This window comes from Acomys minous, assembly GCF_964271855.1.
Source record: "Acomys minous genome assembly, chromosome: 15".
Classification (NCBI taxonomy): domain Eukaryota; kingdom Metazoa; phylum Chordata; class Mammalia; order Rodentia; family Muridae; genus Acomys; species Acomys minous.
In genome coordinates, this window is record NC_140497.1 from 23,875,272 (window position 1) to 23,898,632 (window position 23,361).

Consider the following 23,361-nt stretch of genomic DNA (forward strand, 5'->3'; position numbering starts at 1 on the left):
TTCACGTAAGCATCATTCAAATACATGCAAAACCCCTCAGTGAATATTAGTCAAAATCAGCAGTGTATAGGAAAAATTTTAGGGCAAATAAGATAGCTCTGTGAAGAAAAACCCTTGTCACCAAGACTTGAGTTCAATCCCAGAACCCACGTGGTAGAAGAAAGAGACCTGGCATATACGTACCTGACATCTTTGACCTCCTACAGTAGCATTTGTACACTTAAAAATAAATTTAAGATTCATTGCCTTTTATACTATTACAAGCTGGAATGTATCCCCCAGGGATGTAGGGCTGGTTCTACATTAGAAAGTGTTAGAAACATTAGGAAATGTATGTCAATATATAAAAGAAAAAGCATTATAGCAATAAGTAAAAACTATCATTTGCCAAAAAAAAGCTTGGTATTTAAATCAGTAAAATAGAAATAAAATATTCCCATTCTTTGAATACAGGGTTAGCATCCTGCATTTGAAGTTCTGAAGTCCAAAAATGCCTTGAAAAACAAACACTTGTAAAATCCAAACCTTGTACGTTACCACGATGATGCTTGAAAGTATAGGAATTTCAGACTTGTGAATAAGGATACACAAGTGATGAAACCTACCCACATATATTTTTATATTTTTGCCCCTTTGCATCTTAATACAGAAAGTCAAGGAATTGGAAAGAAAACTATCCTTGTTGATAGATGGCATGATTGCTGATGTAGAAAATCCAAAATAATCAGTATTTGCTTGGTGCTAGCAGTTTTAGTGAAATGTTGGATTTGGAAATGTTTAAACCCACAAAACCCACTAGCCTCACATGTACAAGTTCCTAAGGAAAAAACAATTCTGGTGACAAAATTAGAAGACTCCAGTGGGGAGAGATTTGTTCATATCTAGGAAGACTTACTATGACCAAAAATAGTTTGTTGCAACTAGATTTATAGCTTTATTTTAATCTATTATCCCAGCAACTGACATTGTGGAAATCAATAAATTGATTCTAAAGTTGGTATGGAAAGGCAGAAAAATCCAGAGAGCCAACTTAATGGTGAAGAGTAAGAGTCAGAGCAACAAAAGTACTACCAGCTTCTAATACAGGCTGTAAGGCTATAGTAATAAAGGCAGTGTGATGATGAGAGAGGCAGATCAGTGTCCCAGAACGGCTGAGAAGTAGGCCTACACTAGTACACGCAACAAAGGTGCTAAGCCATTCAGGGCAATGAAGACAGCATCTTCCACAGACTGCTGGAATGACTAGACAAGCCAAGGGCAAAAGCATGAAGGTAGGCACAACTTTATAACTCACAAAAATCAATTCAAAATATGTCAGGCATAAATATAAACAAAACAAATTATATAGCTATTGGGTGTGATGGCTTTTGTCCCAACACCAGAGACAGAGACAGACCAACCTGGTTTATATAGTGAGTTCCAGGACAGCCAGGCTGACAGTGGGACCCTGTTTTAAAAACAAAGCCAAAAGCAACCTCATATACCTAACCTAAGAGAAAGGTCTACTTAGATTGAGCAGTAGCCCAGTTACACTGCAAAGGCGTCATCTGAGGGTGTTGGTTTAGCTGTACTTGCTGAAGCTGAGAAGCACACTGCAGTGGGAATGGAGCGCAGTTTTACAGGTAGTCTTGGCCCTGGCCTCATGACATGATGGACGTGACTCCCAGGCTGATGCTGAAGTGGGAAAGCTACCTGATTATTTAGAGCTTGGTGCCGCTTTGCTAACAGATGTGGAAACCAGAACGTTTGAGGGGCTTTTGCTTAGAGCATAATGATGAACTTGTATCAGCAGGTGGCAGAGATTAGGGTGGGATTGTATGTGTTAACAAGGACGACAGTGTTTCATCGTGATTCTGAAATCAATGAGATAGTGCAGGCTTTGGAGTACATTCAGAAAACCCCTGAGGAACTCATAACAGAAACCAGAGGACACTCATGACAAGCCTTGTTACACCCCATAGCATTCAGTTGTGGACAATTACTTTTCTAGTACTATACTTAGAGATGCTTTTGTTCCTTTCTTTTTTGCACAAAAGCTGAAAAAAGTAATCTGTTATATTGCCCCCTTTATCATTCATAATTACTTGCAGTTGCCACCAGACATTTGCCAAGGATTCTGATCAGGTCATGAGACCACAACTGATGGGCACATATAATTGGTCACATTTTTTTCTTATGATTGCAAAACAGCTACTACTGATAGCAAATTTCTACAAAGCTCAGGAAATTGTACTGGAGTAGAGACTTTTTTTTTAATGTAAATGTTGTTATCTAAATAATGACTTTTTAGATAAAGCTTGAGATACGGTACTACAGAATCATGTTGATTTCAGATTTTGAAAGGCAAACGCTTACTTGCAGTCTGTAGAAACTCGAATAAGTACCTCATCTTATATTTCTGTTGTCTATAGCAGAAGTGATTCAGAAATTGGGTGGGGAGGATTGTATGTGAACAAGTCCATTGTCTCAACTATTAAAAAAAAAATCTAACCTTGGCCACAAAGATTGAATTTCAAAAAAAAAAAAAGAAAGAAACAAAACCACATATAAAAGACCCTTAGCATACAAAGAACCCTTGAATGCAACAGTGAGAAAGCAGACTAGACTAAAAACTGTCAGACACCAAAGACGATAGCTAGAAAATAATGCATTAAGAGGTGATTTACATAAAATGTCACTGAGGATATGAAAGTTAAAACAATGAGATGCCAGCACACACATATTAGAATGGCCAAAATTTAGAACAGTGTTGACAAAAACTCCTGGGGCGGGTCTGGAGCAATAGGACCACATTCACTGCTGATGGGAACACAAAATGCTGTTGCTGTTTTGAAACAGTCTAGTGGTTGACCCAGGTTGTCAACATACACTTTATCTTTACATGGGAAAAAAGACGTGCTAACAGAAGCTACCAGGTTTGTGAAATTAATAATTCACATTGTAGAGTCACTATAAGATTTAAGTTACCCAAACTCGAGGGCTATCTTATGTCTGTAACACCAGTTAACTCTAACAGGTTAAACACCAGTAACTCTAATAGGTATGCAGAGAAAAATAAGGCTAACATTTTCACTTACATCAAGTGTAGGAGGTCCACATTACTTACGACCTTAACTATAAATTGTTGCCTTCATTTGTTAATAAAATTTCCAAACTGTCAGCGATGCTGTCATTGTAAATGTGCACTGTCATTTTAAACACAAATAACTATTCCCCTCTTCTTTCTCTGTAGTTTACTTGTCGCCTTGTTACACCAATACAAGAGAGTACGGTTTAATACATGGCACCCTAAAGCAGTTCAGGCTTGATACACGCTGTGAACTGCAGTTAACATGGCAGTTTGGAGATACAAAGCTCGTTCGCAATAAATATCTAGAAAAACAGTTCGCTGCTAAAAGGTAAGTTGACGTGACTAAAGCATATTTGAGGCTGATGTTTGTTTTGTTGGTTTTGGTTATTTGAGACAGGGTTTCTCTGTGTAGCCTTGACTGTCTTAGACTCGCTTGGTAGACCAGGCTGGCCTTATACTCACAGACATCTGGGAACACAGGTGTGCACCACCACACCCAGCTTGAGGTTGTTTTGGTTTTAACCATGGAATCATGCTAGTAGACTTACTACTGTCACTTGAATTTTAGTAAGTATTGCTAAGAAAATAAGCACAGATTACTTAAGAATAACTACAAAAGGACTAGGGAGATAGCTAAAGTACAGGTAAAGCGCCTGCTGTCCAAGCATGAGGGTCTGAACTTGACTTCCAGCACCAGTGTAGAATTGAGGCACAGCAAAGAAGAGCACCTTGCACCGCCAGCTCAGGGTGGTGGGGGAGGATACAGGTGGATCCCTGGAGCACACTGACAGCCAGCCTCGCCAGATCGGTGGACTTGGGGTTCATTGTGTGGAGTACCTCTAAAGCAGTAGCTCTCAGCCTGTGGGTCATGACTCCTTTGGGGTCAAATGTCCGTTTCACAGGGGTCACATAAGACCATCGGAAAAATACAGATATTATATTATGATTCATAACAATAGCAAAATTATAGTTATAAAGTAGCAATCAAAATAATTTTATGGTTGGGGGTCCCCACAACATGAGGAACTGTATTAAAGGATTGCAACATTAGGAAGGTTAAAAACCACTGCTCTAAAAGTAAGGTGGAGAGCAATTGAAAAACTGCCTAATGTCGGCCTCAGGCAGCTATAGATATACACACCACATGCACACAAATATATACGTATGCCACACACAGACACACAAGATTTACTAAAAATAATACAGATGGTTTTTTTCTCATAATCTCTTCTAAAAGCTGTAAGTGGCATTTGTTTTATTAACTAATGTAGTCTGTCACACTTTGTATGCTCTCTTCTAGTTCTTGTGTGTGTATGTGAGAGAGAGAGTGCATTTGCCTGTGTGTGCAGGTTAGATGGGAAAGAGAGACTTCAGGTAACTACCTGGATCACTGCACCTTATGGTTTCTATAATTTTTACTACATTTTACTTATTTTGTATACAAGTCAATTCTTGCCACTGAGTGGGCTCCAGGGATCAAACTAGGGCCATCAAGCTTGGCAGCAAGTGCCTTTACCCAATGAGCACCTTACTGGCGCCATTACTTTCTAAATAAAGTTTTATGACAGTTTCATATAGGTATACATTTTAATACCTATTTCACATTCCCCTACTTGAGCTCCTCCCAGGCCCTTACCCCGGGGTTGAGTTTCCAACTTCATATCCTCCTTTTTTTCCTTTTATAACCCCCTGAGACTTGTTAGTGCTGGTTGTGTGTGCATCGGTATAAGACCATCTGCTAGGAGCGAGGTATGTACCAGAGGCACACCCTGAAGGAAACTTACTTTCCTTTCCCAGAAGCCATCAGCTTCTAGTAGCTCCTCAGCTGGGAAAAGACTTTGTGAGTCCTCCTTGGTCTGTGCTGGAGTTTCTCCATGGCTTGATCTTGTGCAGGCAACCAGAGTTGCTGTGAGTTTAAGTGCGGTGTTCCTGTCATGCCTCCCTCCAGGACCCTGATCTGTACAGTGTTCTGGGATGCTCCCAGAGCCCTGGGGGAGATGTGATGCAGATGTCCCAGTTAAGGTTAAGCACTCCACAGTCACTTCTGCAGTTTGGCCAGTTATCTTAGCTGCCGTCCACCGCAGCAGGCTGAGGGCTGCACTAATGTATAGGTACACAGATAGGCATTTAGAGGGCAGTTTGATGCCTTGTCCATTTAGCAAAATGATAGCAGTAGGATTTCCCCATGAGTCCCCAGCTGCAGATTTGTGGCCAGGTTCCTGCTTCCAAGCACGAGTTATGTCCTGTTGAGTGGCCTTAGATCCCACCAGAAAGTGACAGGTTACCACTACATCAATGCCTCTGTCTTACCTGCAGAGACGTCTTGCTAGCTGTTCGTTATTGTAGCTTTCAGGGTTCGCTGCTAGTCAGATTATTGATGGTTTTGTCCTCATAAACAGCTTGTATCGCACTTTCCAGAACAGGAAGAACGCTTCCAGACCAGCGCCAACACTTAGTTTTTAAGTCAGGGTCTTTCACAAAACCTGGACGTTGCTGTTTAGACTGTTCGCTAAGACCTGTCTTTCTCTACCCACCTACCTGCCTCTGATGTGTGTGTTAGGTGTGTGAACTCAAGCCGTGTGCTCACTGAGCATGTACTTCACCCTCTGAGCCATCTCCCTGTCGCCTCTTCTCATTTTTTAGCTGTTTTTGAGAAGCATGCATGAGCTCATTTATTATTTTTTAACTTTTTATTAGTTTTTCAAGTGAGTTTTACATCGTGCACCATTCATCTCCTCATCCCCTTTATCCACCTTCCACCCTTGCAAACTCCCCCCAAAAGAAAATTTAACACACACACACACAAAGCAAGCATAGAAAACCTCTCATTGTGGAAGCTGTAGCATGTCACTGTGGGTCTCATTGTGTATGCCTTTCTGTCCACACATCTTCACTTGTAAATGTTCTTTTTTGTGTTGTTGTTGTTGTTGTTGTTTTTTGTTTTGTTTTTGTTTTGTTTTTTGTTTTGTTTTGGTTTGGTTTTTCGAGACAGGATTTCTCTGTGTAGCCTTGGCTGTCCTGGACTCATTTTGTAGACAAACTCACAGCGATCCACCTGCCTGTGCCTCCCGAGTGCTGGGATTTAAGGCATGCAACACCATGCCCAGCCTTGTAAATGTTCTTTGCAGCTTGAGTCATTGGCTAGTTTGAGGCCTCTGGCTTCTGTGACATCATCAATGTTGAATCTTCACCAGGACTCCTTCCAGTTATCCTCTTGTTGCCCTGTGTCATGGAGAATCCTGCAGCTTTGGATCAGCAGGACCAGCCCTTTCTTGAACTCTGAAAGTACACAGACAATGTAGGTTTGGGTGGTAGCCAAGCTGGTCAGCTGACTGCTGGTTCTCTTGAATCTGCACCACCAGGGCAAGCTTTCCAGCCCTGCCCAGGCTAGGCCACCAATGCCACCATCAGCCCAGGCTGGGCCACCAATGCCACCATCAGCAGGGTCAGCTCTCCCGCCAGGAGCTCCTTTATCAAACATCAGTTTTGTAGTTCCTGTGCTTACAAATGTGAATTGGCAAAGTACTCAAAAAGCAACACTTCTGTTTTACCCAAACTTTAAAACTGTTTTAAAACAGGATTTCACAAGCTGAGCCTGGCTTCAAACTTTCTGTTAAGAGGAGGGGATCCTCCTGCTTCTGCCTTCCAGGTGTTGACCCAATTCATTTTTGTCTGCTGAAGCTCATAGACCATTGTATCAGCTTGAGAGGAAAACAACAGTCAAAGCAAGCTGTAAGCCTCACCATATTCTAGGAGGTGAGAGCAAGACCTTCCTTTTGAGTTAGGAGTCCAAGAAAGTATGCAAGTCCAGCAATGTGTTCAGGAACAAGCTTCATGGAGGAGCTGGGTGCTCCTCAGAGTGTCAGGGCAAGCAGGCCTAGGGCTCCAGCCAGATGTGAGGAAGGGCAAAGCTAAGTTTCTCTGAGTTGGCACTAGGAAAGTGCCACACTCAGCAGTAAAGTTTGTAAGCTCTTTGAAGAGTGGTTTGAACAAAACTTAACTTTACTACTTTAATTTTGTTTGGTTTTTTAAACCATTTTTTTTTCTTACAGCCAATTACTTTTCTTGTTTAGTGTCTCACACACAAAAAAAAGCTGAGCAGCCACTCAGTGATGCAGGACATTTTAAAGGCACTCAGAGGAAGGATAGCAGGCTACCAAGAAGAGACTTGATACCCTATGAGCATATACAGGAGGAGAAAGTCCCCCTCAGTCACAGTCATAGGGGAAGGGAATAAGGGGAAAATGGGAGGGAGGGAGGAATGGGAGGATACAAGGAATGGGATAACAATTTAGATGTAATATGAATAAATTTATAAAATATATTTTTGTTTAAAAAAAAGAATTTCTAATGGCAGGCCATTGTGGGACTTATTATCTGCTTAGGTACTTGTCCAATTAAACAAAAACTTGTTTCCCATAGAACTTCAAATAACTTAACCCTGTCTTTGTGAGTCATTCCTCAACTATGCTGTGAATTGTATCTTCCTTGCATGTCCATAGTGTATGTTCGGCAGCAGAGTTGATGCCTAAACTCATTGTTAAAATTCAGTGATTCTAGTGTCCAATTACAAGTGAGTATATACCATGAGAGTCTTCCTGGGTCTGGGTGAACTCACTCAGGTTGGTCATCTCTAGTTCCATTCATTTGCCCACAAATTTCAGAATTTCCTTGTTTTTAATAGCTAATATTCCATAGTGTAAATGTACCACCGTTTCTTTATCCATTCTTCTACTGAGGGACATTTAGGTTGTTTCCATGTTCTGGCTATTATGAATAAGGCTGCTATGAACATGGTTGAGCATATGTCCTTGATGTGTGGTGGAGCATCTTCTGGGTATATTCCAAGGAGTGGAATAGCTGCGTCTTAAGGTAGCCCTATTCCCAGTTTTCTGAGCCCAAAAGGGATGTCCCATCAAAGTCTTCACTTACCAGGAGATTGGTATAGATGCAGGGACTTCCTATTGGGACTGTAGATGGGAGAATGGAGAAATAAAAGGATCCCGAGGGTCCTAGAAACCTACAAGAAGAACATCATGACAGGTGGATCTGGACCCAGGGTGGTCTGCTCAAACTACTGCACCAACCAAGGACAATACATGCAGTAAGCATTGAGCCCCTATTCAGATCTAGCCAATGGACAGGATATTCTCCACAGTTATGTAGAGAGCAGGGACTGACTCAGACGTGGACTCTGGTGCCCATATTTGACCACTTCCCCTTGGTTGGGAGGCCTGCTGACACTCAGAGAAAGGATAAGCAGGCTACGAGGATGGGACTTGATTGGCTGTGACCATATGGTAGGGGAGGAGGTCCCCTCTGTCACAGACCTAGGGGAGGGAAATAGGGTGAAAGAGGGGGAGGGAGTAAGGAACGTGAGGATACAAGTGAGGGGATAACAATTGAGATATAATCTGAATAAATCAATTAAATAAAAAAAGGGAAAAAATTCAGTGATGCTGGGCAGCAGCCTAAAGCGTGAAGTCACAGGTGGAAAGGAAACTGCACAGAGCGCTTAGCAGAAGAGAGCGCTAGAGTGGAGAGATGAGGAGATTGATAGCTTTGACTGCCTTCCCCTTTATTTTAACCCATGCTCTTAAGAAAAGTAATTAAGCTTATAGTCTGAGGTCTTAAGTAAAGCAAGTAGCTCCAATAGGATGCAGGCCACATTCTGACCTACATTTGGCCTGTACTTTCTTAGGTGTTAAGTTACCAAAACTCTTTGATCTATGAATTTGGACACTCATTAGGGATTTACAAACATAATTCATACCTAGTGAGAAATATGAATAATATTTTTTTCACTCAAAGGGTTTTGCTGACTTTTCTCTTTAAAGTTTCAAATTATAATAAACAAGATACCTAGTAGATACGAAATACTGTATTATAACAGAGGTAGAGGGGTAAAAATCAGGAGCTGATCTAGGAGCCTTAGAGTTATATTTTTGTTTGAAAAAGTTTAGAAACTTGAGCTGGACTTCTAGAGAAGAGATATACTGAATTTAATTCTCAATTTTGTTCAAAATGTATCAGGTGAGCCCTTTTCTACTTTTAGGAATTTGTAAATATTTCTAATCTAGATGAAAATGTATCGTTTTAACTATTGTCTGTACTCACCCTAATACTGCAATTAAATCATTGTGTAAATGTTCACAATGTTTTACATTGTCCACCCCAAATGTGGTCTGACTCATCCCATGGTTAACTTCATCAGCTTTAGTAATGATTGATTCCAATGGTAGAATTAGAATAGTTTGCACAAAATTACAAAGGGAAAGATTGTTGTAGGAGACTTTAAAAAGAGAAGCTAGTATGATGCAAACAAGGAAACACCTTTTTCCTGGTACAATGAGGATGCTGTGTGGATGGACCCAGTGCTAAGGACAGAGAGGTGGGATAAACCCGGATCCTGATGGTGATCTAGAGTTACTTGATAAATCGCTTCTGATAAAGATAGCCTGACAGCTGTGATTATGCAGTTAATTCTTAAGACAGTAAATTGTCTGTACTTGACGTCTCTACAGTGTCTCAACTGGAACTCAACTGGAAAGGAGATACCCACAGTAACTTATTCCAAAATACTGCTGTGGCTGAGTATAATAGAGACACCCCCCCCTTATCAGATGGGAGGTTGGTGATTATCTCACATGGGACACCATCCATGTAGTTCATGAAATTGTGGTTACTTGAGGAAATAAACAAAATTTCAGTGTATTTAGTGTCATGTATTTAGTTTCCTGCTTAAATCTAAGAAAGATCACTTGTAAAAATTACAGAAAATTAAGATTCAGTAAAAGGAATGTTTTTTGATTGTGATATCATCTCCATGGTGTTCAGCTTATAAGTTTAACAGAAAATATTTATATCCAAAGTTTGTATGAATATAGGTTTTAAAAGAACATTTAGCCAAGACTTAAGTTGGGACAAAGGGACAAGTCTGTCACCTTTGGTATTCCTTAAATACCTTCCTTTTAATATTTTCTTCCTGATAAATAAACTCAGATTTCTACAGTAAAGAATTTTGCCAGGCATGATGGTGCACACCTTTAATCTCAGCACTCAGAGGCAGAGGCAGGTGGATCTCTGTGAGTTTGAGGCCAGCCAGATCTACAAAGTAAGTTCCAGGACAGCCAGAGCTACGCAGAGAAACCCTGTCTCAGGGGGAAAAAAGAATTTTAAGTGGAGCTGGACAGGTAGTTCATATGGTAGTGTACTTTCTACACAAATATGAAGATGCAAGCTCCTCCAAGCAGCTTTATAAAATCAGGGCATCGCAGGGCGTGTGTGTGTGTGTGTGTGTGTGTGTGTGTGTGTGTGTGTGTGTGTGTGTGTGTGTGTGTCATGCAGATGAGATATTTTTAATCCAAAGAGAGAAGAAAAATTCACCTCCAAATTAAAATCAGGTAAAGGTCATTATATAGTCAAATTCACGTGATGAAAAAGTCTCAGAGACTTGTTACCAGGAAACAGACATTGGTAGTCTCAACCACTGTCTATAAAGTTCTCCTGCTGTGGTTACTAGTCTTTGGAATGCTGAGGGCAAGAAATCTGGCCTACTTATGTGGGAGGATATAGTGAGGCCACGCTGACACTGGCCCTTGCTGTTCCCTTCTTCACTCTTAAAAAATGTAATTTTAGTTCTCTGATTTTTTACCCCCACAGATGTGTTTTGGTTGTAGACAGTTTAACTCTTAGTAATGTGTTTCTTGAGTGGATGGAGACTCTGGATATCTATCCAGACCTGCTGGAAATGATGGCGTATCACACACTTCATTACTATGAAGTGAGGAATAGAAAATGGCTTTGTGTTGCATAATCATTTGAAAGTGTTTTGAAGTATTTGTGTTGAAAGTTGTTTAGGAGAAGGGGTAGCTAGCGGAACAGACTGTTCTAGAGCATCATATAAACCTGACTCTCTTCCTCATACACAACCTGCTTTATTGTTTTACTGAGGTGCAAGTGTAGTCAAGATGGTTCAGCCAACATACACTGTATGAGACTTGGTTGGAAATCCTGGATTGATGAAGGATGTTGTCTCCTGGTAGTTGATAGGCATATAGGTCTTGTTGGTAGTACCCTCTGGTGACTGTAAAAGGCATCTGACATAATCATAATGGCACACGGAAAAGGGGGTTCCTAATACCGTTGAAAGGTTAAATTCAGAATTTGCTCATGTAAGGAGCAAATAGAGTGGGACAGATGGCTCAGCCTTACTGCTCCTAGAGAGCCCATATTTTATTCCAAGCACCCACATGGTGGATCACAACCATAACTCCAGTTCCAGAGGACCCAACACCCTTGTTTGGCTTTCATGGACACCAGTTACACATGTATAAAATGTATGTATACAATGTAGGCAAAACACCCATACACATAAAAATAAAAACATTTTAAAGAAGCTTCTATGCTTTCCCAAAGATATTCCCCAATACCTATGAGTAACCCTGCATGGCAAAAAGTGCCTGCTGGTGCAATTGACTTTGCAGACCTTGAGTTGTGGTGGTCTCCATTACCTCAGCGGATCTGGTTTACTTGCATGCGTTCTTTTAAATGGAATAAGAACATAGATCAGAGATAAGAGACGGAGATTGAGGGGTTAGGGAAAGGCAGGGAGTGAAAGGGACTTAGCCTGCCTTTGCTGATGCTGAAGATGAAGAAATTGATTGTCAGCCAAGAAATGTGTAGGTAATTGCTAGAGGCAATTGGATAAATAACTAACAAGGAAACAGAGTATGTCATTCCTACTAATACTAGTGAATTCTGCCAACAAGCAAAGGGGGATCCTCCTATAGAATCTCAGAAGTTAACAGGCCAAGTAACTTGATTTTACCCTAATAAAACTTGTGTTAGATTAAAAAGCTATGTAACTGCTGTGAGATAAATCTCTGCCGTGGACCCCACTCTCGTAGTTTGTTACAACAACAGAAACAAAAACACTACTTTATCTCAATTAACAAATTTGTTTTCTTAAACTGTTGAGTCCTGGTTCTCTGACTATATTTCATATAGAATTGTGTCTTCCTGTGTGTGGTTTTGTTTCCATAGCTACCATGGTCCAAAACTAATTAACACAAAATTCCAAAATTAAATGAATAATAGTTCTAACTTGCACATTGCTACATCACAGTGAAATCTCATACTGCACCATTCCATCCTGTCTGGGATGTGAGTCATTCTTTTGCCCAGTGTATCCATGTGCTATACATTAACCACCATCATCGCTTTGTGGTTGGCTCAGACATCAGAGCAACTGTATTATCATTGTGCTCCCCCCAGGGGTAACAGTGGTAGTGCTGCTAATTCAGATACCTCAAAGGAAAGCCATAATGTGCTTCCAAGAGGTAAACTTACAAAAATGTTTCATATACTAAAGTTCCCAGGATCTATGATAACACATTATGCATCTATGAATTATAAACAGGGAAAAATAGTTTTGCTGTCACACGTCAGGTTACAAACATGACAGCCAACAAGCGTGAGTAAGTTCTCTTAGTCGGTATTAAGTTGTGGAGGCCAGTGCAGGGAGGTTCTCGGTGCTTAAGGTGACTGTAATGCAGGTGTGAGGATTGGAGTTCAGTCCCAGAACCCTGCAGAAATGTCAAGTGCGTGTGGCAGCCTGTAATTCCAGCCTGGGAATGTGGGGGGTGGGCCCCATGGTGAGCCGGCCAGCAGTGAGAGACACTGCCACATGAGCAAGGTGGAAGAACGATGAAGAGCTACTCCTGAGGACCAGCTTTGGGCCTCTGTACACATGTGCATGTATGTACATACATGCCTACACATGTGCAAACATGTATACATGCACATACGCAAACACATCAACAGTGGGAGGGAAATTAGAGGGTTTGGTACTATATGCAGTTCCAGACATCTGAGATTTCTTGGCACATTGCCCGAGGCTTACAGCAGAAGTATCGTATTACGCTTTGTGCTGGCTGGGTGTTGAGCACTTAGTCACTAACAGCCTGATGGACTTGAAAATCACTGAGTTCCCTGTCAGCCCTGTCAGGCTTTCCAAAGAACCTCGTTTCATTTGTTTTCTAACGTATATGGTAGAATGCTTTCCTTTCTCTTTTATGCACACCAACTACCTAAACCATTCATATATTATTTTGTTGCCATTTAAATTTAAGCTCTATGTACCATATAGACCGTATACACCAGTCGCTGTCCACTTTCTGTTTGCACGTTGTCTTGGACTCTATTTGGGATGACCTAAGTTACTATGACATAGGCATTGGGTGAAGCATTTACACCATACTACTTCCTAGTTGGTTTCAGAGAGGTGGCAAGATAATACAGCGTTAATTAACACTCCGCCATCTCTGGAAAGACAAGATTCTCGCTTTGTGTCTCCTGGCCGTTAGTTACTCTGTGCACACTGGCTTCTCCAGCACCCAGGAATCTTTGACACAACATGTCCTTTTGTGCACTTGTTTGGTTTTAGTAATTGTTGTCTTGCTGATTTTTTTGTTTTGATTTTGGGGTTTGTTTGTTTGTTTGTTTGTTTTTAACCTTAGTGTGAGAGAAAGAGAACTTAAAGATGGGGGAGGTAAGGAAGACCTGGGAGGATTTGAGGGAGCGGAAACAATCTAATAAAAATATATCTGAAAATAATTTTAATTAGAAAAAGAAAGATTCCAGAGTGACCACTGTGTCCCCAGATAGGCCAGTGCAGTTGCAGAGCCTCCGGCCCTAACAGGTTCAGGGCGCGGCAGAATACTAAACCACAGGGGCCCTTCCCTTGTCTTATTCTAAATGCTCCTGCCCTCAAAGTTAACTCTTCTCTCCTATGTGCGCCCCAGCAGAACTTTGATTTCCCATTTCACAAGATTCCGAGCTTCTTCTGTCTGACATGGTGATATTAGCCAAATTTTTACACAATTTACAGAACCAGAAATAGTTCTAAAATCTTATTTTCGTTAGCATTTTTACAATCTTAAATTCTGTTTAAGCCTAAAATGTTTTCAAATGTAATTCTGAAATCAAAACTGAAGCATATCCACATTAACACAGAGAATGCTTCCTAAGACTTTGATTAGCTGTGGTTATAGGCTTGAGATTTTTATTGTTACATATTCTCAATCAATAGAATACCTTAAATTCTTGTCCAGTATAATGATATGTGCCCTGACTCAGGAAAGCTAACAATAACAGCAATAATATTGTGATGTTTACCAACAAGATGATTGATTAAAATGAAATTTGGGGCAAAGGTGATCAATAGTGGCATGGTCAAAAAACCCTCCAGTGCAGCATGCATTGTCTTTAATTTCCCACATACCATGCTGTAAATGCAAGTGCTGTTTCCCAGGCTTCCTTGGCTCATTTACAAAGCAGTGGCAGAGTAAATTCGCTATAATTCTTAAGGACCCTAGGATTTTCACACAGGTGATGAATGAAAATTGGCCACTAAAAAGAGAGATAGTCTGTCCTTTGAAGTGACACAACCATCCCTACCAGCTGTGAGAGCTGCAGATCACGCAGTGACTACTGTGTGTCCCCTTCCTTGGTCACCTTAGCTGAGCTTCTGCATCAGCACTTGGTGATTCTCTTCGCACCTGATGCTGTGAAGACTTGTTTCCTTAAAGCCCAGGAAGCAGCTCTGCCAGCTCTTGATCTTCTGTCCAACCTACTAAGACTTGTGATCAGCAAAGATTATTTTAGTTACCACATGCTTATTATCCACTGGGTTATCAATTTTAATGGTCTTCAAGACCAATTGTATTTTGAACCTTATTTTTTTAAGCTAACAAAAAAGTGTTAGGTATTTGAGAATGAAATTCGTTATAATAAAGCTTAAGATCATGTACTAGCTACATTTGAAAGTGTTGAGTGGATGGTAATTGTTACATCATGCCATCCAGGCTACCCATAATCCTGGACATGGGATCTTGAGCTTGGTGTTGAGATGGTTTTTAATCCTAATTGACCATCATCCTGTAAGTTAGTACCTCTCATTCTTGTCAGTGCTTTCTGCTTGCTCTGATAAGCTGAAACTGTTCTTTTTAAAGTTCTGGTTTAACTGTAAGCCACTTGTTTTTACTTAGGTCGGAAATGCGTGAGAGCGGGAGACATGGCAGAGAACTGGAAGAACATTTCTGCTTTTTGGGCCTTCCTCAAAGTGATGTGGTAGACATTTACCAGAGTGGGCTCAGTGCCAGGGCATCCACACTGAAGATACTCGGGAATCCTCTTCTTGGAGTTTATTTGTTCAGACATGTTGATGTTGCTCTGAATTATGCTCTGAGTCAAAATGCTACTGTAGAAAGCATCATGATTTTTAAGGTAGGTAGTAGCCTAAAACATAAGTATAGGAGTGATTTACTCTCAGACCGCATGGACATAGCTTGCTTTCAGTTTAAATTATAAGTCGGATTCCATAGTTAGCTTGTCGTCCTTTGGAAGTCTCCCTTGTTACTCTTTACCAACTGCGGCACAAAGTGAAACTTGAGATGCACAAAGGCGGCACTCGGCATCTTTGTTCTGCAGCCATTATCCCTCTTTTAACTTTTTTGTTATACTGTAGCACCATAGTGGTTTGTGTCTCTGGGCAATTAAAATAGGATTGTGGCATAAGCTAACTTTACTACGCTATTTCAGTCAAACACCGATGTGCCAATGCCATTATTTTGAACAAATGTGCCATGCTTGTATAAAATAATTTTGCAAAGGGTAGAACAAGGTCTCCGAACAGAAACTTGTGTGTGGAGACTATGGTTTAGAGTAAAACATAATAGCCGTCTTTAAAGTATCCACTTAGTGTTTTATGGTGGAACTGTCAGGTGTCTTCTCTGCACTGGGACAAATCCATTAGCAGTAGATGGACAAGCATTTCACAAAAGATAGCTTTACTTTTATTTTACATGTATAGCTGTCTTGCCTGCATATATTTAAGTGCACCAAATGTGTGCCATGCTGCAGAGACCTGGATCCTTGTGAGGTAGAGTGGCGATGGGTTGGGGGCTACATGTGGGTGCTGAGAGCTGGACCTGGGCCTCTTCAAGAGCAGGAAGTGCATTTAACCACCAAGCCGTTTCTTCAGCTTCTGTGGAGCATTTTTAAAGGCTTATGGAAAAGTTTATACAGTCATTTGATTTAAAATATTATATGGCTCAAGCATGATTGTACACCAAGCATGTGGAAGGTTTAGGGCCAGAAGGTTAAAGACCACTCCCCTGGGTTATACAGAGAGTTAAGGTTGCCTGCCATACCAAAACCCTGTCTTAAAAGACCAAACACTTACACGCTGTTGATGTTGTAAAATATGTAGACAAAGAAATGGCATGGATTAGGACTAAGGAGGTGGCCTGGTGGAGAGTCCTCAGGCTTGTGTAGCAGGGGCTCCAGCACCCAAGTGAAAAGCTGGATGTGACCCCAGTGCTGTGCACGAGGCTTGCTCAGACTTGCTGGCCACCAGCCTAGCCCCAGTTTCAGTAAAAGACCCTACCATATTCCAAAGGGTACGTCTTCCTCAGTTCCCCTCACAGAGCACATAGCGTGTGCACAAGCCCTTCTACACACAAATACACAAGACCAGAAGTGTGCTAGGGCATGCTCAGTGGTAGAGTGCTTGTCTAGTATCCATAAAGTCCTGGGTTGGAGTTCCAGCACTGAAAAAAAAAAAAGAAAAACAGGAGCCAGGTGGTGGTGGCAGTGGTGATGGTGGCGCACACCTTTAATCCCAGCACTCAGTAGGCAGAAGCAGGCAGATCTCTAAGATTATGGACATCCTGGTCTCCAGAGTGAGTTCTAGGCAGCCAGAGCTACACAGAGAAACCCTGTCTCCAAAGAAAGGAAGGAAAGAAAATACCCAGAAAATTCTAGAAAGGCATGCACTCAGTTGTCAGTAATAAAGTTTTGAGTTGGTATAGTTCAGTGATAGAATATTTTCCTAGCATGCATACGTCGACCCTCACTCCTATCCCATGCATGCATGCGTGAGTGCATGCGTGCTTGCATGTGTGAGTGCTAGTGCTCCAGCCCCCCACACACACTCGTGTTCACACACACACACACACACACACACACACACACACACACACACATACACACCATGACTCTTTCTAGTTCTCCAAAATGTGTTTGGAAAATGCTATAAGTACATAAATATGTTTTACAAGCTTTACTATTTTAGTAAAATACAATAAAATGTACTCTTAGTAGATTTTTAAATACAGTCCAGTAGCTTCAAATATACTCATATTGTTGTTCAATCCTCACAATCCATTTCCTCCAGAATGCATTGCATCTTCAAACAAAAATACTATATTCATTAAATAATAAGTACTATCCCTTCTCCCTCCAGACCTTGGAAGTCAGCATTCTACTTCTGCTTACAGTAGTGTAACTGTTGTGAGTACCCATGGGAGTAGAGTCACTGAAACTGTCACAGCGCTTAGCCTGTGCTAAATGTTTATCCCTCTGTCAGGTTTTCTTTTTTATAAGGTAGACTCACCATATTTGCATTCTCGTTCATCTTGACTGTTTAAACTAAGCACTATGACAACAAGTATACAAATATTCCTTAAAGGCCCTTTGTTTGGGGTTGGGGAGTGCCTCAGCTGTTAACATGTTTGCCATGCAACCATGAGGAACTAAGTTTGGATCCCCAGCATGCATGTAAAAGATGTAGAAGATCACACGTAATCCAACCTCTGCGGAGATAGAGTTTAACAGAAGGGTTTCTTGGGCTTGCTGGCCAGCGACACAAGCCTAAGCGGTGAGCTCCATGCCCAGCGAGAGACCCTGCCTCAATACAGTGAGCAGGCATCTCTGTCCTGCTCTGTCCTTATCTCTGTCCTACACATGACTATGCACACAGCCACATGCATAGACATACCACACCAAAAAAAATCCTCCACTTGCATTTCTTTTTTATTATATCTATGTATTACCTATAATAGTCAGAGGATAACGTGTGGGGGTCCAGTATCTCCTCTTACCCTGTGGGTCCTATGGTGGCCATTAGACATAGCAAAGTGCCTTTACTCAATGGACCATCTCACTGGCCCTCAGAGTTTTGTAATATGCCTGATGTGGTATTTCTGGACCATGTGGTAATTCAAATTTAATTCTGAGGAATCACTACATAATGTTTTCTAACAGCAGTGGAGTGATTTAACTAACAGGCAGTGAGGAGACCAAGCACAAAACCTTGAGCAGCAACTCCTAACTCAGGCAAGAATTGAAAATTAGCTAATTAGATACAGTTTTTTAAGTCAGAGGCATGTGCATTTTACATGTTTTGCTGTGTAACGCCCTGATGTCGCAGGAATCACCATTAGTAATTACCTCTGTCCACACACACCTGCCTCTTTTCTCACATCCTCAGAAAACGTGTGTGTTAGACTCTTGGTGTTTAGTGTGGAGAAGTTTTAAACCATTACATAGTGAAATCTGCATGTTTTGGCATCATGAGTTCTTAGCCGCTATATTCTTCAAAAAGACTTCTTATATTACCACACTGTTTTCAGTACGTGAGTGTTTAACTTGTGTAATTTTTTTTGTTTATACACCTAATAGTAATTTAATTTCTAAGTTGTCCTCTTTGTTGAATAATCTGCCCCACTCACTTTATTCAGTGGTAATTTTAATTACATGCCGTACGTTGGGCCTCATGACACACACCTATCATCCCAGCATTTGATAGACAGAGACAGGAAAGCCGTCACAAGTTTGAGGGGAGCCTCACCTACATAACATGTTTCCGAGTAGCTAGAGCTTCATCAGGGAGAGCGCCTCAAAAACCCAAAGCGGAGAACAAAACAAACAAACTGTTATGTTTTGCTGTCTAGATTTATGTCACCTGCTCTCTCCCACTATTTTCTATTTCTAACTCAAATATTCATAGTCTTTCACATACACTTTCATAGTAATCTCATTTCTAAAAGTGGGTTTTCTGAAATTTTTATTAGAAGTAATTTTAATCTCAAGAGTTTAATCTAGGAAATAAGTGGTGTGCCTCCAATGTTGGGACAGCCCATTCATCCAGGGCATGGATTAACAGTTTTGTCACTGCGTCGCTATTAACAGCATTAGACTTTGAAGTTTGTATATTGTCTTCTGTTTTTTAGGTTCTCTTTGGGAAAGTAAAGAAAATTCATCCTTCTGTGGATAAAAGCAAAGTTTCTCTTGATCCTTCACCTAACTTTGATTGCCATATGTCAAGAAATATGCCTTCTCTGAAAGATGCCATTGAGCTACAAGCCTACAATTCAATGGTATGTTCGTGCTAGGCTCCCTTGATACCCGAAAGACCCAGGCTGAGTACAGAAACCATTTATATGCCTTAAACCTGATCCCTAAGTTGGCTGTCAGCTTCTCTTTTGAACAAGACTTCACAGTGGCATAACTACAGCCAATCATTTACGTTCAAAGTCACTGAAAGTAAATTTCAAATGTTTCACCACTAAAAACAATGATGAGAGGGGTAAGGTGGTGGATACTGTGAGGCTCTGCGCTGTACATACATAGTGGGGTCGGTAGACTCCAATCCTGTGAGACACCCTGTTTCAAAAAACAGAAATGGCTGGCACTGAGGAATGACACCCGAGATTGACCTCTGGCCTCCCCATGTACATGTTATTACATACATGCATACAACAACAAAAATTCACACTTATAAGTATGTCGAGTTATGATGTATCGTTTATAATATGCTAAAAATAAGATGATTTTTGAACAATAATATTGATTTCTTATACTTCAGAAGAGGAACAAAGGAAAGCTTTACAAGTTCACCATTAATTAAGTAAAAGCACTTTTTATTATATTTTGCTTAATACTTTGTAGCTTTTTAATAGAACATTATATTATGTATAAGTGAAAATAAGTCTTCCCTTAGAAGTGTAAATGTGTTTCCACATGTGAAAAGTATTGATATTTTATTATGTCTGACTCGAGATAGATTTCAAGACATTTGCAACACATTTCACTAGAAAATACTACTTATTTTAAAGCAGCATTGTGCTTCTGTCAATATCAGTAGCTTCCAAGTAAAAATATGTAGTGGGAGGAAGAAGAGGAATTTTATATATCCGTAACAAAACAGGGGTTAAAGAAGATGGAGAGATAGCCATGGTTTTTGCCACCTCAAAGGAAACAGCAAGAGACAGTTAAAGAAAAGCTTACTTAGCAGCACAAAGAAAGCACGCTAAAGAGATGGGCTGGGCTGGACGGTCCCAGGGTGGGGCAGCAGCGCAGGCGCTGGGTCCTGCATTGTGGGTTTTTAGTTTTGTAGTAGTTATAAGGCAAGCACCATATTCTTCGGATAAACAGTTTTTCTCCCTAATCATACTGGAACCCTTCATCAAAATTACGTAGTAAATGGTTTGTCATGAAGCCATGGTTTGTCATGAAGCCATGGCTCTTCAAGATGCAGACCCTCTGTCGGTGTGTGTGGGGGGGGGGGGGAGGAAACAGCCTGGTGCCTTAGGTTTTGACAGAAAAGGAACAAGCCGTAAGCAGCCTTGAGGACATTTAGCATAACATAAAGCCACCTTCTGACTGTAAGAGCCAGGGTTACCAAGATATAAGTAGCAGGTTTTTGGCTAACTTTCATCTAGCTCCTTTTTGATAGTTCATGGTACTCTTAAAGAAAGCTGGGGCCAGAGTTTTTATATAATAATTTGATTTTCTTATGTCTTTCAGGTGTACGTCTATGAATACGATATCTTTTCGAAACCAGTAGATAAACCTAGGCAGTGTCTTCCATATGCAATAGTAACAGTAAAATTTATTGGTAAAAAAGCAGGAAATGGACAACTTATGACATCGCTGAGATTCCCCTCCACAGGGTTTCCTAAGAGGCTTGGTAAGATGTGTACAGTATCCAGCTGTGCTGCTCTTCAATTCCTAGTGTTCTCATGCATTGTCAACCTCTAACAAAGACAGTGGTTTTTTTTAACCTGTCTTCCATTTTATAGATCTAGGATCATATGCACATATTTTACCATTTTGGCTTTGTTATATGTTCATGTAATTTTTCTGTATTGATTACTATAACAGCAATTTGTCCATTTTTATGGGTGGATGGAGAGTCTTGTGTGACTGTACTATTGTATTAGGAAAAATTAGGTACCATTACCACTTCTTATTCCACAGTGGTATTTATATAAGGTCTCAGTGCTAGTGTGCTAAAGTGTGACTGTGGGATTTGTATGAACACTGGGAAAGTACAGCTGAAACTAGAGATGATGTCATGTGATTTTCTAAAGTGGTTGAATCAAGTGCGTTAGGCTACATAAAGTTTTAAAAGCTATTTTTATTAGTCTAATGATTAGTATATATTGGCTCATTTTGTTTTTAATTTTTCCTAATTTTTAATGCTACTAGAACCTTATCATCTTTGCCAATACTTAGTTCCATCAGACTTTTTCATTTTTGTTTTTTGTGTTGCTGTAGTAAATTACTCCCGATTTTAGCTTTTGTCCAAATACTAACAAGGTTAGGGCCTCTTGGTAGATTTATTGCACACTTGAATTTTCATTTTGTGTGTGAGAGAGAGATGTATATTTTTCTGTATGTGTGTGGGTTTTTTCTATATGCTGTGAGTGTCCCGGTGCCCATGGATCATGCATGCTGAGGTCAGAGCAGGGTGTCCAATGTCTTTGTCTATTATTTCAAATTGCCCTGACACAGGATCTCTTACTGGACTGAAAGAATATTTTAACAGCTAGGCTGATAATCCCTCTTGGGATTGCCTTTCTCCGCAACCCTAATGCTGGGGTTACAGTGGTGCACAGCCATTCATGGGTGCTAGAGATTCAACACATGCTTTGAGTTGCCACAGCAACAAAGAACCGCTTCTCTGAAACTTCTAGTCCAATCCTTTTTTTTTTTTTTTTTTCTGAAACAGGGTTTCTCTGCGTTGCCTTGGTTGTCCTGGACTTGCTTTGTAGACCAGGCTAGCCTGGAGCTCATAGAGCTCTGCCTGCCTCTGCCTCTCTGAATGGTTGGATTACAGACATTTGCTGCCACACCCAGCTTCTGGTCCAGTCTTTTACCCACATATTTTAATTGAGCTGGGGTTTCTTTTGTTTGTTTGTTTGGTGAGAGCTGTTTTATATGTCAGCTATTGGATCTTGGATCTTGAGAATGTTAAAATTGTTTTCTCTAATTTTGTGGGTTTTGTTTTGTACTTTTTATTTATCTTTCTGTCATGTGTTTTCTTAAACCGCACTCTCACGTTGCAACCCAAACTCATATTACAGGTGACCTGAAATACACAGTGATCTCTCTGCGTATTGCTCCCTGGTTGCTGGAATTAGAGGTGTGATAAGATACATTACTTTACTGAGATAACTGATGTCAAATCTCTTTTACTCTTGGATGCTTTCCTAAGTAAATGAAGTCTTAAAAAAGTTTATAGCGCCAGGCACACACCTTTAACTCTAGCACCCAGGAGCAGAGGCATGCAGATCTCTGTGACTTCCAGGTGAGCCAGGGCTAATAGTGAGACCTGTCTCAAGAAAAAGAGAAAAATAAAACACTTTGTAGCTTCCTTTTACCATTTTGGTCTTTCCTTTCTGGAAACATCCTACTTTCCATTGGCATAACCAGTTGTCTTACAGAACACTTTATTACAACTCCATTTTGCCCACTGGTCTGGAGTAATAATCCTGTGTGATGTCAGTCAGCTGCAGGCACTCCAGGAGCTGCTAGTTCTCTGTGCCCATTCTTTAGAGTCAAGCTATAAACATCTACCCCCATACCTATCTCTGAGAATTTCGGTTGTCTTCAATTGATTCTGTACATTAATTTGTAAAACGAAAAAAAGACTACTAAATGTTTTAATTTGTTAACATTTTAATTTTGTAATATTTCTATAAATTTCTAAATGTCTTTTAATAAATATTGCTGCACTTTCAATAAATGTACTTCACTTTTGTTATGGAATAGTTTTCGTGTGTGTGTGTGTGTGTGTGTGTGTGTGTGTGTGTGTGTGTGTGTGCTATGTTGTGTTTATATACTTAGCAGTCAGTGGATATCTGGTTGTTTCCAACTTTCGGCGAGTATGCATAATAGTATGATTGTGTACAAGTTTTCAAGTGAACATGTGTTTTCATCAAATTGACAGGTCATTGTATACAGCTGTAAATCTATGGAGGAACTCTCCAGACTTTTTTAAGATGGTCGCATCATTTGCATCCATAGTTTGAGGCCAGCAATGTCTTAGCATTACACTTTCTCCACATCCTTCTTAATACTTACTGTTAGCTGACTTTTTTACTATAACTATTATAGAAGGCATATAGCTTTCGAGTTTCCTAGAAGGAAAAGAAGCAAGG

The 23,361-nt window shown here is 40.5% G+C and overlaps 1 protein-coding gene across 8 annotated transcripts in view; it reads left to right on the forward strand.

Moving 5' to 3' along the window:
* The window catches only part of TEX15 (testis expressed 15, meiosis and synapsis associated), a 71,669-nt gene that overhangs the window by 28,818 nt on the left and 19,490 nt on the right, over positions 1–23,361 (forward strand). For 7 of the 8 annotated variants that reach the window (XM_084760355.1, XM_084760359.1, XM_084760361.1 and 4 more), the window contains 4 exons: positions 3,233–3,398; positions 15,121–15,358; positions 19,147–19,293; positions 20,723–20,885. In XM_084760355.1, coding sequence (XP_084616481.1) covers positions 3,233–3,398; positions 15,121–15,358; positions 19,147–19,293; positions 20,723–20,885 — 714 coding nt within the window. Of the gene's footprint in view, positions 1–3,232; positions 3,399–15,120; positions 15,359–19,146; positions 19,294–20,722; positions 20,886–21,929; positions 22,947–23,361 lie in introns of those variants that run through there. The other variant, XM_084760362.1, reaches the window with a different exon arrangement.